We start from the raw sequence: 11,461 nt of genomic DNA, 5'->3' as shown, positions 1-11,461 counted from the left end.
CATCTGGTCCAACTATTTCAAATGCTGGTAAAAGGGAAAAGCAGAAGCCAGAGATATGACAGACAGGGTATCCTTAATTAAGATTTCTGGATTTTAAGGAAATTGGGTGACTTGGCCTCCTGTCTTTCCTTCTTTTGCTTATCACCTGAAGTATAAGATTGTGTGTGTGTATAAGTAGGGGGGGAATTGCAGTCCTTCTCCCTCCCCCCACCTTATCCTATCCTAGCTCTCATTTACTGTCTTCTCTTCCATTTTCTCCATTTCCTTCCCTGTCCTCCCTTCCTTTTTCTTCACACTCTTAACCCCTTCCCTCTCAACCTTTTTCTTTCCTTCACTCTCTCACTCCTCCCATTACTTTGTATGCCTTTGGGATCTTCCACTGGCTGGCCCTAATCTTTCTCTCAGATATTATTTATTTGGGTGAGCCTAATGGCTCCTCTTCTGCTGCCAGCAGCTCCTTACGAGTACAGTCCCTCCATCTCATCCCACTTTTCTTACACTTGCCTGTTTGTTTCCATATTCCTTTTAAAATTCATTTTGAATCATAACACACTCGACTCTGATCAACCTCCCTATTTATCATCTTTGATCATTCCTTACACCTCTTCCCGAGCCCTTCGCTCTCTCGCTGGGGACCATTTGGTCCTTCCAGATCCAATACAGGCTCACTATGAATCCAGTAGAACAGTGGTTCTCAACCCTGTCCTGGGGGATCCCCATCCAGTTGGGTTTTCAAGATATCCCTAATGAATATGCATAAGACATATTTGCATGCCTGTCTCCTCCATTATATGCAAATCTCTCTCATGCATATTCCTTAGGGACATCCTGAAAACCCAACTGGCTGGGGGTCCCCTAGGATAGGGTTAGAACCACTGCACTAGAACATCAACCTTTTACTTTGTTACCCTGAAACTTTGGAACGATCTTCCCCTGTATCTCCGCTCAAAACCAACCCTTTCCAAAATTAAGGTTTTACTGAATCCTACTTTTTCTGTAAGGCCTTTAATTTAGAGATCACTTGATCCATTTCCTAAACTGTTCCTGACCTGTTGGGAATTCAGACAGCACACAGGATGCTTTTATCTTTGTCTGGTGTGAAGGTGAAGCTGTCCTCTCATGTTTTAATTGGAGCTCCTTTCCTTATTGATTTTATTATTATAAACCGAATTGACCCATTTGATGGAAAAGGTTGAATATCAAGCACTAATAAATCAAAAAGGTCAGCTCTTTGTTTTCCCTGTTTAGCAATTTACCTTCCAGTCATGCCTTGAACATCTAAACTTCTTTTCCTCTTTCAGCTTAACCAGATATTTATCCCTTGGTTTTTATTTTTCCCAAGATCCCTTGTATGTCTTGAATGTTGTTTACCCTTACTAGCATCTTCTGAAAAATTAATCTCTTTCCTCTTAATTTTATATATTTTTCAACACAAAGATTTCTATAGCTCCTTTTAATCTAGTTTACTGTTCTTCCATGTCATCTGTACCCTTCTTGATGCATTTACCCATTTTATCAAAACTTAGAACAGTAGACTCTCTGTTAACCGGAATTCAATTAACCAGAAAAAAAATCTAAGAAATACTGTAATACTTAAAATAAAAAGGAAAATAATTTCCACCACAAATTGATTTTAAATATAAACTTAGGCAAAGCCTGGGTGTACTCGGGTGTGGCCGGCCAACACATGACTGACAGTTTGTCTGGAACAGTTTATGATATGGCATAGTATGGGGTATAGTATTAGTTAGACCTATTTTTAATAGTAACTCTCAAGCAACCAGAAACTACATTTATCCGGCATCTATCAATCCCCATGTATGCCAGTTAACTGAGAGTTTACTGTACTTATTACAAAGAAACACAGTTCTGAGTTCCCTATTCTTTCTGAGCCGATAGTAATGTAATGTAATGTAATTTATTTCTTATATACCGCTACATCCGTTAGGTTCTAAGCGGTTTGAAGAAAATATACATTAAGATTATAAATGAGAAGTAAGAAGGTACTTAAAAAATTCCCTTACTGTCCCGAAGGCTCACAATCTAACTAAAGTACCTGGAAATTAATAAAGAAGAGAAAATAAAGATGGTTGAAAAAAGAAAAATTCTATGTGAATTTATAGGATGGAAATTAAACTGACAGTGAAGAACTGTATGAAAAATACATATGGAATTCAGTTAGAGAGGGTAGGTTACAATCTATTTATGGTATTTGTTTAATTGGAAGGTGTTAAGGTGGGTAATTTGGGGGAAGGTTATCTGAAGGTAGGTGAATCTTCTGGAGGTAAAAGAGGAGGGGTTAAGATATTTGGATGAATTTTTTGAAAAGCAAGGTTTTGATTTCTTTTCTGAATGTTTTGAAGTTGTCTGATATTGTCATAAGATTGGAGATGGAATGGTTGATTTTTGCTGCTTGTGTTGCTAGAAGGTTGTCAAACATTTTCTTGCGTTGTGTGCCTTTGAGTGGGGGGAAGGCGAAAGGGTTCGAGGTTCTTCTGTGTCTTGAGGTGGAGATTTGGTTTAAGCGGTTATTTAGATAGGAGGGGGAAGAGCCGTGTAATGCTTTGAATATCAGGCAGTAGAATTTGAATTGGATTCGTGCTTGTATGGGTAGCCAGTGAGAGTCTAAGAAGGCAGTTGTTATGTGATCATATTTTTTGAGTGAGTAGATCAATCTGAGGGCGGTGTTTGGTATGGTCTGGAGTTGTTTTATCATAGTGGCTGGACAAGGAAGATATAGGGAGTTGCAATAATCCAGCAGACCTAAGACTAGGGATTGGACGATTAGTCTAAATTGTGCTTGGTCAAAGAATTTTCTGATTTTACGGAGATTTCTCATGGTTAGAAAAGCTTTCTGGGTTGTTTTGTTGATCTGGGGATGCATTGTGCAACATCTGTCTATCGTAACTCCTAGGAGTTTTAGTTCGGGTTGTATTGGGTATTTTTGATTTTCAGTTCAGTGATGGTAGGAGTTTGGGCTTTTTCGAGCAAAAGGAATTTTGTTTTTTCAGAATTTAGTTTTAGTTTGTGATCCATCATCCATTTTTCTACTGTGTCTAAGGTTGTTTCTAGCTTTGTTGTGGTGGTGGTCTCTGATGGGTCGAATGGGAGGATTATGGTGATGTCATCAGCATAGCTGAAAGATGTGACATCTAGGGTATCTAAAGTGGCTCCTAGGGAGGAGATAAAGAGGTTGAAGAGCGTAGGTGAGAGAGGTGATCCTTGTGGAACTCCGCAGGTACTTTCTGGACATATATGATTCAAGGGAATCTTAAAAGCAGATCTCCAGGATAGCAATAATATCTAGGTTTTCTTTTATCATTGGGTCTTGAATATCTGGAATTTTATTGCCTCTCACGCAGAACACTATTATTCACCCTTCCGAATTCCAAAGGATGCCAATTCAAAAGATTCCTCGACAAGACACTGTCCTTCAACAGGAAGGTGGAACAAAACTCTAAGTGACTTACTCCTTAACTCATCATCATACCAATCATTCAGAAGATCACCAAGAACCCATTTACTTGATAAATTCATTTAAACTTCCTCAAACAATTTCCTCTACGTCTACTTGCATGCTCCTGCCTTCTGAAACTGTATATGTAATTATGTTACATGCCTATTTGTTTACTCCTATTTCATGCTGTTGATGTAGCTTTGCTGCATTCCTGCAGCCTCTCTTGTTGTAAACCATCTTGAACTGAAAGATATGACAGGATATAAATAAAGCTATTATGATTATTATTAATGTACATAAGGGGACCAAGCTGGGCATCCTGTCTTTCATGGTAGACAAGCTGGATCACTTGGAAATACCTGCCAGATTTTAATAGCAAGATCCATTCTTTGTTGCTTATTACCAGATGTAGGATGTGGCAATCAAAATACCCATTCAGCTAGTAAATGATAATAATAATAATAACAACTTTATTCTTCTATACCGCCACAATCTTGCGACTTCTAGGCGGTTTACAATCAAGAGAGCTGGACATTCAGCGAATTACAGTATGCAGATATTCAGAGGAAATACAGAGAGCAGAGACTTCAAGAAAGCAAGAATGTAGAAATACAATTTGCTGAGCGAGAGTACAAGATATACAGTTTGGTAGGTAATGTCCGAGAGGACCTGTTTGGAATAAGCCGCATGTTTCAGAAAATACAGCGAAAAATTGCGATATGATAAAGATAACAGTTTATATGTATCACAGTACCGTGAAATTCAAGTGGACTAAGGAGGGGGGAGGGGGAGGGGTAGGAGGTAGGGGCACTGTTATTGGGGAGAGAGAGGGGAGAGCGGGTCAATTGTTTAGGTATTTCAGGAAAGGTATGTTTTTAGGCGCTTCCTAAATTCCCCATAGGTAGTGGGCGAAAGCAGTAGATGGACCCATCTACTAAAAACATATCAAAATCCTGCTAGTTTTAGGCTTTTAGTTATCTCTTACTTTGCCTGCCAGCTTTATACCTCCCCTCCCTGGTACTCAAGAGAAACCTTATAAGAGCATTTTAATGTTTTACTCTATCATCTTCATTTGCTTGTTGGAGGATGACAACCTGAATCAATTAACATTTGTCTGCTAATTCCCCTCCTGTAGTTTAAACACTAGCCGATGTATAATCAACTTCTCTCACTTCAGATTCCTTTTTTTTCCTTACAGATAGATAGATGTAAGCTATCAATACAAGTTTTTTTTTTTGTTTTTTTAAAATTTTATGTAGGTACAACTTCTAACATATCTAAAAGTACACCAGTTATTCCAAGCATGGATAAGGCAAATAATTACAAAGGTCAGAGTAGTGCCCAGCTGTACTACCCTCCGGAAAAGCAGAAGATGAGAAAACCAACTCTTTATTAACAAATCATTAAATTACATGAAGAAATTGCACATTTTCAAAACAGCATAAAAATTGTATATATAAATTTCTGCATCAAATTCAGCAGAATATACTCTGATAAAAACCCCTTTATTTTACATATCTAAAAGACATACTTAGTAGTTATAGCTTATGAAGGGAAAATAAAGCTTTTGATTTCTGAAAGAAATGTTCTTGAGCATTTCAGAGAACCACTAGATTGAGTAAGACAAGACTGGGTCTGAACTGTAAACTTTTTCCGCTTGAAAATCTTCCATCCCACTGGTGTTTTAATATCAAACTCCCTTTTGAAACAAAGCGAAGGCATGAGGAACCAAGAAAGTTAAAGCTGACTGAAATGAATAGCAAGTGCATGTCCCTGCAAGTGTACCAAGACAATTTACAACTCTGTGTAGACCTTGCATGACCTCACTCTGAAACTGAGAACACACAGAATACATCTCTCAGCATCACCAGCATGTCCAAACTCTCTCAAATAATACTCCCACCTGTGGCCATTATCAACCGTTGTCTTCCTGCTACTCACTTATTATAGCCTACAGCTGCAGTCAGAAAGACTAAGGCAGCCTACTGCCTGCATCTCTGTTCTGGTGCAGTATAAATTATTTCCAACAGCTGTTGACTTGATGAAAACTAGGCTGAGACAGAAACCCATTAACACAAGTAAGATGAAGCTCATAGGAGTTCAGTAAAAATATTATCTATTCATTTCTCCAAGAAGCTGTATGTATCTTCTATCTCTGACAAAAAAAATATACAATGTCAACCACTAGCCCTGACCATCTCCCTACTATAATAAAGATTATCTTGCAACTACAGCATCCGTTTCAGATTGCAAACCTCCTTTTCAAGAATCAGGTTCTTAAATTGAGCATAGCAGATAAGTAGAAAATGAAAGGAATCTGCCCAATTACTGCATAAGTAAAATCTATGCTCGCAGTTTCCACTTATCCCTATTGCACATCTTACAGTTCAGTTCTACTCAGTTTTGCATTCATACTGTCTTCCCAATTAGTCCCAAGACAAAACTGTGAAACAAACTATTTTTACCTTGTTCACTCTGTTATCAGATAATTTAGAGCAGCACTTTAGAAAGGACAAACAAGCCTGATTATAGATGTCCAGGTCAGGGCGTCTACAAGCAAGTATTTTGGAAAAGGATCTACCAAAGGAGATCCTTTTCTAAAACAAATACCTGCATGTAAAAATACCTGCAGCGACACATGCGAGAGAAGCACCTATTTCACAAATTCAAATGGCAAAAATACAGACTACACAGAACCTGGACGTATCCAGTTTGGCACCGATTGTGCAGTGCTGAACACTGTACATCTGGAGTAGCAATTGACTGTCATCTAGCCAGTCAGGCCCACTCCACTGCATACAGCCCAATCCTGCACCTGCAGTCACCAGTAGTGACACCCCAAAACCCACTCCCCCTGTGTGAGGAGGCCAAAATGTGGCAGCCTCCCATGGCACCTCCCTGAGCTTAAGGCTCTATTAGTCCTGCTGGGGACAAGACCCGTACTTGCCCCAACTCAGTGCTTGGACTTACTGGAGGCGCTGGTGGCTAATGGAATGGGAGTGATGCCCACTTGCTCCCGACATCCAAAATGACCAAGACTTTTAGCTGTAATACTGTGATATTACCACCAGAGGTCAGGCATCAATATATGGATGGCTGACTCCTAGCAGTAATATCACAGAATTACTGCTAGAGGTCTCAGCAACCATATTTAATTGGAGGTCACAAGGCAGAAATGAGTGGCCATCACTCCCACCCCACTAGCCATGAGAGGCCCCTGGTTAAGTCCAAGAACTGGGTCAGGAAAAGGCTAGGGCATCTTGCACCCTGTAGGGCTCCTGCAGAGGCCTTCAGCAGGATGCCACATATTGGGCTCCTGCCTACACATGGGGCATTCTCCACTGGAGGAAGGGTCAGCCTTTCTGATGAGATGTCATACTGTGTGTGGAGAAGGGATGGAGTAGTGGGATCATGGGACCCCAGACCTTGGAATTTAATGCAAGAACTTAGCTGTGTCTGGGAACAGGTCTAAATTCTGACGTCTAGGTATTCTTCTACAGTTTTGGATTCCTTATTTGAAATATGGAATGCACATCTAGATTCTGAATTGCTGGCTGAGAGGAGTGCTGTTGCTCTGCTTAGAGTCTATATATTTTGCCTTAAGGACTGAATTTGGATTCTGGGGAAAACTGTTTAGATTCCCCTGTTGCCCTTCTCCTGATGCAGCCTGTAAAGGTGAAACGTGGCCACATCGGGTATCTGTTTTGAATGGTGTATTGCTATTATCTGCTGGTCTGCTTCATCTTGTCTTCTGCTATAAGTATGTCCTAAGAAAAATTTGAATTCTTTTTCACAAAATAACTTTTACCAATGTAAGGAAGAACAAAAGAATACATTCTCCAACTGACCTTCTAACAAGTTCAAGAAGGCAGTGGTTTCGTTTTACTGAGCTGAAAAACTTCTCTTATTATTAAAGATAGCTGTATTCAGGGAAATAATAATAAAAAGGGGAATTTATTTCATCATCTGCAGCTGCACTGTTTCCTCAGCTGTAGCAATAAGATTTTACCAATAAATCATTGCACATTATCCCACAGAGGAAGTAGCACCTATGAAAATAATAAGTTTGAATGCAGCCATCCAGCAATCAGCTTTAATTTCTCTATATAAAAAAGTTCTCTTGCAGAAGTAGAAGAATATTAAACAAAATCGGACATTGCGATTGAAAAGCTTAAAACAGAACAGCAGAGCAGATCTGTACCCGCTGTTCACAACTGATGCTGACAACTTCTTGCTCAGTTTTCTTATACTTAAAAAGGGAATTTCACATTGTTTTCTTAAGGAACCAGAAGGGTAGAACATTTCTACACTGCTCTCATTCCAAGAAAATGTGAAACTACTCATATACATAAAAGAAACTAAGATAGCTTGCTGTTAAATAACAAAAACAACCTACATCTTTACATCTAAACTTCCACAGTTTTTGTTCTCCTCTCTTATATCCCCTTTCTTCTAATGCTGAAAGAAAACATTCAACCTTATAACATTTCTGGAAAACTATTTGGTGGTGTGTCTTCTACTGCCAGATGTTTTAAATGTTTACTTTAATTGTCTGGGAAAAATACTAAGTCCATCTGACCCTTTGTCTGATATACAGTACTTTCTTCCCTTGTTGCGTTTTATTTTTAACCTCACCTTTGGAAATCTTTTTGTGTGCAGCTTTATCCTGCATCTGGTATTTAATATTTTAAAAAGTCAAAGATCAGTGCAAATCCTCCCTTGTCATCTTAGTTCTTTGCTCGATATATCCTATATTCAAAATGCCCAAAAATATTGCATTTGATCTTTTAACATTTTTCTTGTTTCTTGTCTCCTGGAATATGTCATGGTAAATTTGTTTTAAACATAAAAATTTCTAATGTCTAGGTAACCTATTACAGTTAATGGGAAAAAAATGAAATTCATCCTAGATGTGCAGCCTTTATTATTCTGAAGCACTGCAAGTTATCTTAACCATTATATCTCAGCATTTTGGCATGCCCGCCTCATGCAAACTCATTTCAAGCAGTCTGATGTCAACATTTGCAATTCCTAAGCTGCAAGTCTCTTTCATGCTAAGGCATGCAAAAGGGAAATACTAAGTATCTAATTATCACATAATCCTTTTCTGTGCTTTTGTATGTTTGCAAGCATCCCCCACCCCGCCCCGCCATGTGTTCTTAACAACTTTACATCTGCTGTAATATAGCAACCAGTTCTTTGCCAGATCCTTAGAGGCAGGTCTGTCAGGTAACAGAAGGCACAGAATGTTCCAACTCTAGATGTAGCCTTACTTCCTAATGACAGATTTTGGCTGGGAGTGAAATACAAGTGAAAATAAGGATTCTTGGAGAACTGCCCAATGTATAAATCAGAAGCACTCTTCACTGTAGCACTAAAATGCTGATCATATTCCCATTACCAATTAACACAAATGTAATTTTGAGATGAAGCAGCAAATGACATTTAGGGATTATATTTAAGATGCATGGGGAGAATTCAAATTCACAGAATTCCATTTCTTGTGGAATAGAATTCCCGCATAGACAGGACTGAAGTCTACCTCTTATCAATTTGGCTCATGTCAAGAAATGAAAAAGAAACATAGTGCATTGCAGAGTTTAAATATCTCATCACAAGAATTAACACCAAACTACAAGCATTCCATAAGTTCCACAACACAAAACTCAGCTCAAGAAGATCCTTTGGCTATTTCATCTTTTGCTACTAGTAGAACACCATTCTCCCTAAGGTGCTGTCTAACACAAACATGACTGATTATTAATCCTTACAGAGAGCCTGCACTATTGTGCACTGGCAGCTTTAATTTGGGAAGCATGCCAGCTGGTGCCAGAAGAATACCAAACACATAAAAGAGCCCCAGGAAAAGATTCAGTTTGGCAGTCTGATAAGGAATTTTGCTAAATTGTTGCTTTCTGAATTGTCTTTCCAATGAGAAGGCCATGGGAATGGTGAGCAGGGGTAGTGCCATGCTAATTGTATATTGTGTGGCCAGGACACAGAATATCAGGTATGGCAGGAAGAGCAGCGAGTTATACAAAACATAGGAGAGGGTTGGCCCGATGAGAATCGCCAAAGTGATAATTCCTGCTTGCTGGTCAGACTCCATGTCCCGCGTGTTATTGCTGTGTAGAATTGCTTCAGTACTAAGAGCAAGCGGAATTGCATAAAGCAGTGGTAACGTGGACAGGTACCCAACCTGGACGGCATGAGCAAACATTACAGCCAGGGGTCCAAATGTAATAAGAATCACCAGATCACCAAGAGCCACATATTTAAATCCAATCCCTGTAACAACAAAAGGAAGAGGAAAGTAAGCATGACACTAAAAAGTAAAAATATACATAAATACTGCACTCTAAATAAATAGATAATAAATAGCAAGTACTATGTCATTGGGGTGCTCTCTTATGCACCACTTCTGCATCATCTCAGCACTATCATGATAACAAGATATACTACTGACTAGCTCCATTGACTGCAGAATCATTATTCTCTTACCTCCAGTATACAAGAAAGAACTGGAAAGGCCCCCAAAATATATAAGGGCTAAATGTTCCAGCTTTAATGTTGAAAGGCAGAATAGGCAAGCAGCACAGATACAGCCCAATGTGTATAAAAAGACACCAAACCACACCACATCCTGAGGCTTCAGGATCTGGTCTACTAGTGTCCGGTCATCGCTCTTTTTGTGATCAATCCCTTTGGAAAAGTCATAGTAAGTATTCACCAAATTCCCAGCTCCATGTACCGACAGCACTGCCACAGCACAGACCAGAAGCAACAAGAAGTCCAATGTACCATCAGATCGGTAAGCTAAGGCACTGCCCAAAGCTACAGGGGTCAAGGAAGTACTGAAGCTCCAGGGACGAAGTGCAAATACATAAGCAGCACATTTTTGCCTCCAGCTGTTGGATGCCGGGCCTAATGTATCAGTAATCTGCTGATCTAGCCCACTGATGAACTGACTGGCTTTCACCTCGTTGTCTCTCAGCCCTATTTCAGGGAGGCTCTCAGCAGTAGTGTTAATTTTGTTCATGTAATCTTCAGACTTCATGATTTTCCTGAGTCCTATGTACCACCACAAAATGCATGTGAGAAGCAACCTGCAACATCAAAAGAGGAAACTATAGCAAAATGTAAAAGCAGTAATATTAAGTTTATTTTGATTCATCACCAGAGAGATTTTTAAACAGAGGGATGTTTAAAGACAGTGGCTTCGTCCTCATTTCTCTATATAGCCTAGCCTAGTTTTAAAAAAGGCAGAGTTTTCGGCAGTTTGCTGTGTATAACGGAATTGTGTTTACTTCCTTCTCACAGCAATATTAGGACTGGGAAGTGGTGCTGGATCAGAAATTTTTATCAGCACAGTGTCGTTCACACTCCCAAGCCTAATACTATTGCGTTCTTTTAATTCACGATTTGGACAAATTTTAGTACAGAACATACAGATTATTATTTTTTTTTTAATCTAAAGAAAAGTTACCTTCGAGAGCTAAATAAAATAAGCATTATGCTTGTCCAATAAAAGGGTATCGCATTTCATTTATGTTTTTGTTTCTATATAATACATCAAACATAACCTAACCTTTGTGGGACTTAGAGCAAGACATGAACTTCGACTCCTTCCCGCTTCAGCGTCAATAACTAAGGCCACGCCAAACCCAGAACAGCTGTCCTCTCTTTCCAACGTGTCTCCCGAGCATCACCATCTTCCGTGTCCCACAGCGAAAAGCGCCCGTGCTGGAATCGCTTCTGTGGCTCACGTCTCGCCTGCAGCTCCCAAGAGGCGATTCGGTGGACTTTCCCTTGGGAGATAGGCCTAGCTGAACCACGACTGCGTCACACAACAAACAGAAAACAACTCTCTCCTTCAATTTCTTCCCGCCTCCTCCTAAAGAGTTTAGAGGACGCCTTTTAGCGCCGCACACCGCTTCCGGAAGTCCTGCCTCCGATCTGCGAGCACATCCTGCGCACTCGTGGGCAGGAATTAACATCCGGAAG

At 39.7% G+C, this 11,461-nt stretch overlaps 1 protein-coding gene across 1 annotated transcript; it reads right to left on the bottom strand.

The window, feature by feature from the left end:
* Positions 1-4,829: 4,829 nt before the first annotated feature.
* UBIAD1 (UbiA prenyltransferase domain containing 1) lies at positions 4,830-11,447 on the bottom strand. The gene is made up of 3 exons (XM_033922780.1): positions 11,046-11,447; positions 9,959-10,563; positions 4,830-9,745 (listed from the first exon to the last, which is right to left on the bottom strand). The coding sequence occupies exons 2-3, from the start codon at positions 10,512-10,514 to the stop codon at positions 9,225-9,227; spliced, it is 1,077 nt and encodes a 358-aa protein (XP_033778671.1). The 5' UTR covers positions 10,515-10,563; positions 11,046-11,447; the 3' UTR covers positions 4,830-9,224.
* Positions 11,448-11,461: the final 14 nt, after the last annotated feature.

The sequence above is a fragment of the Geotrypetes seraphini genome, chromosome 15 (genome assembly GCF_902459505.1).
Source record: "Geotrypetes seraphini chromosome 15, aGeoSer1.1, whole genome shotgun sequence".
NCBI classification, from domain to species: domain Eukaryota; kingdom Metazoa; phylum Chordata; class Amphibia; order Gymnophiona; family Dermophiidae; genus Geotrypetes; species Geotrypetes seraphini.
This window is presented reverse-complemented; position numbering and strand designations above follow the sequence as displayed.

Coding starts and splice junctions, on each gene's coding strand:
- UBIAD1 (XM_033922780.1), bottom strand. CDS start 10,514: ATGAAGTCTGAAGATTACATGAACAAAATTAACACTACTGCTGAGAGC. Junction 9,746..9,958: donor TTCTTTCTTGTATACTGGAG/GTAAGAGAATAA, acceptor TTGTTGTTACAG/GGATTGGATTTAAATATGTG.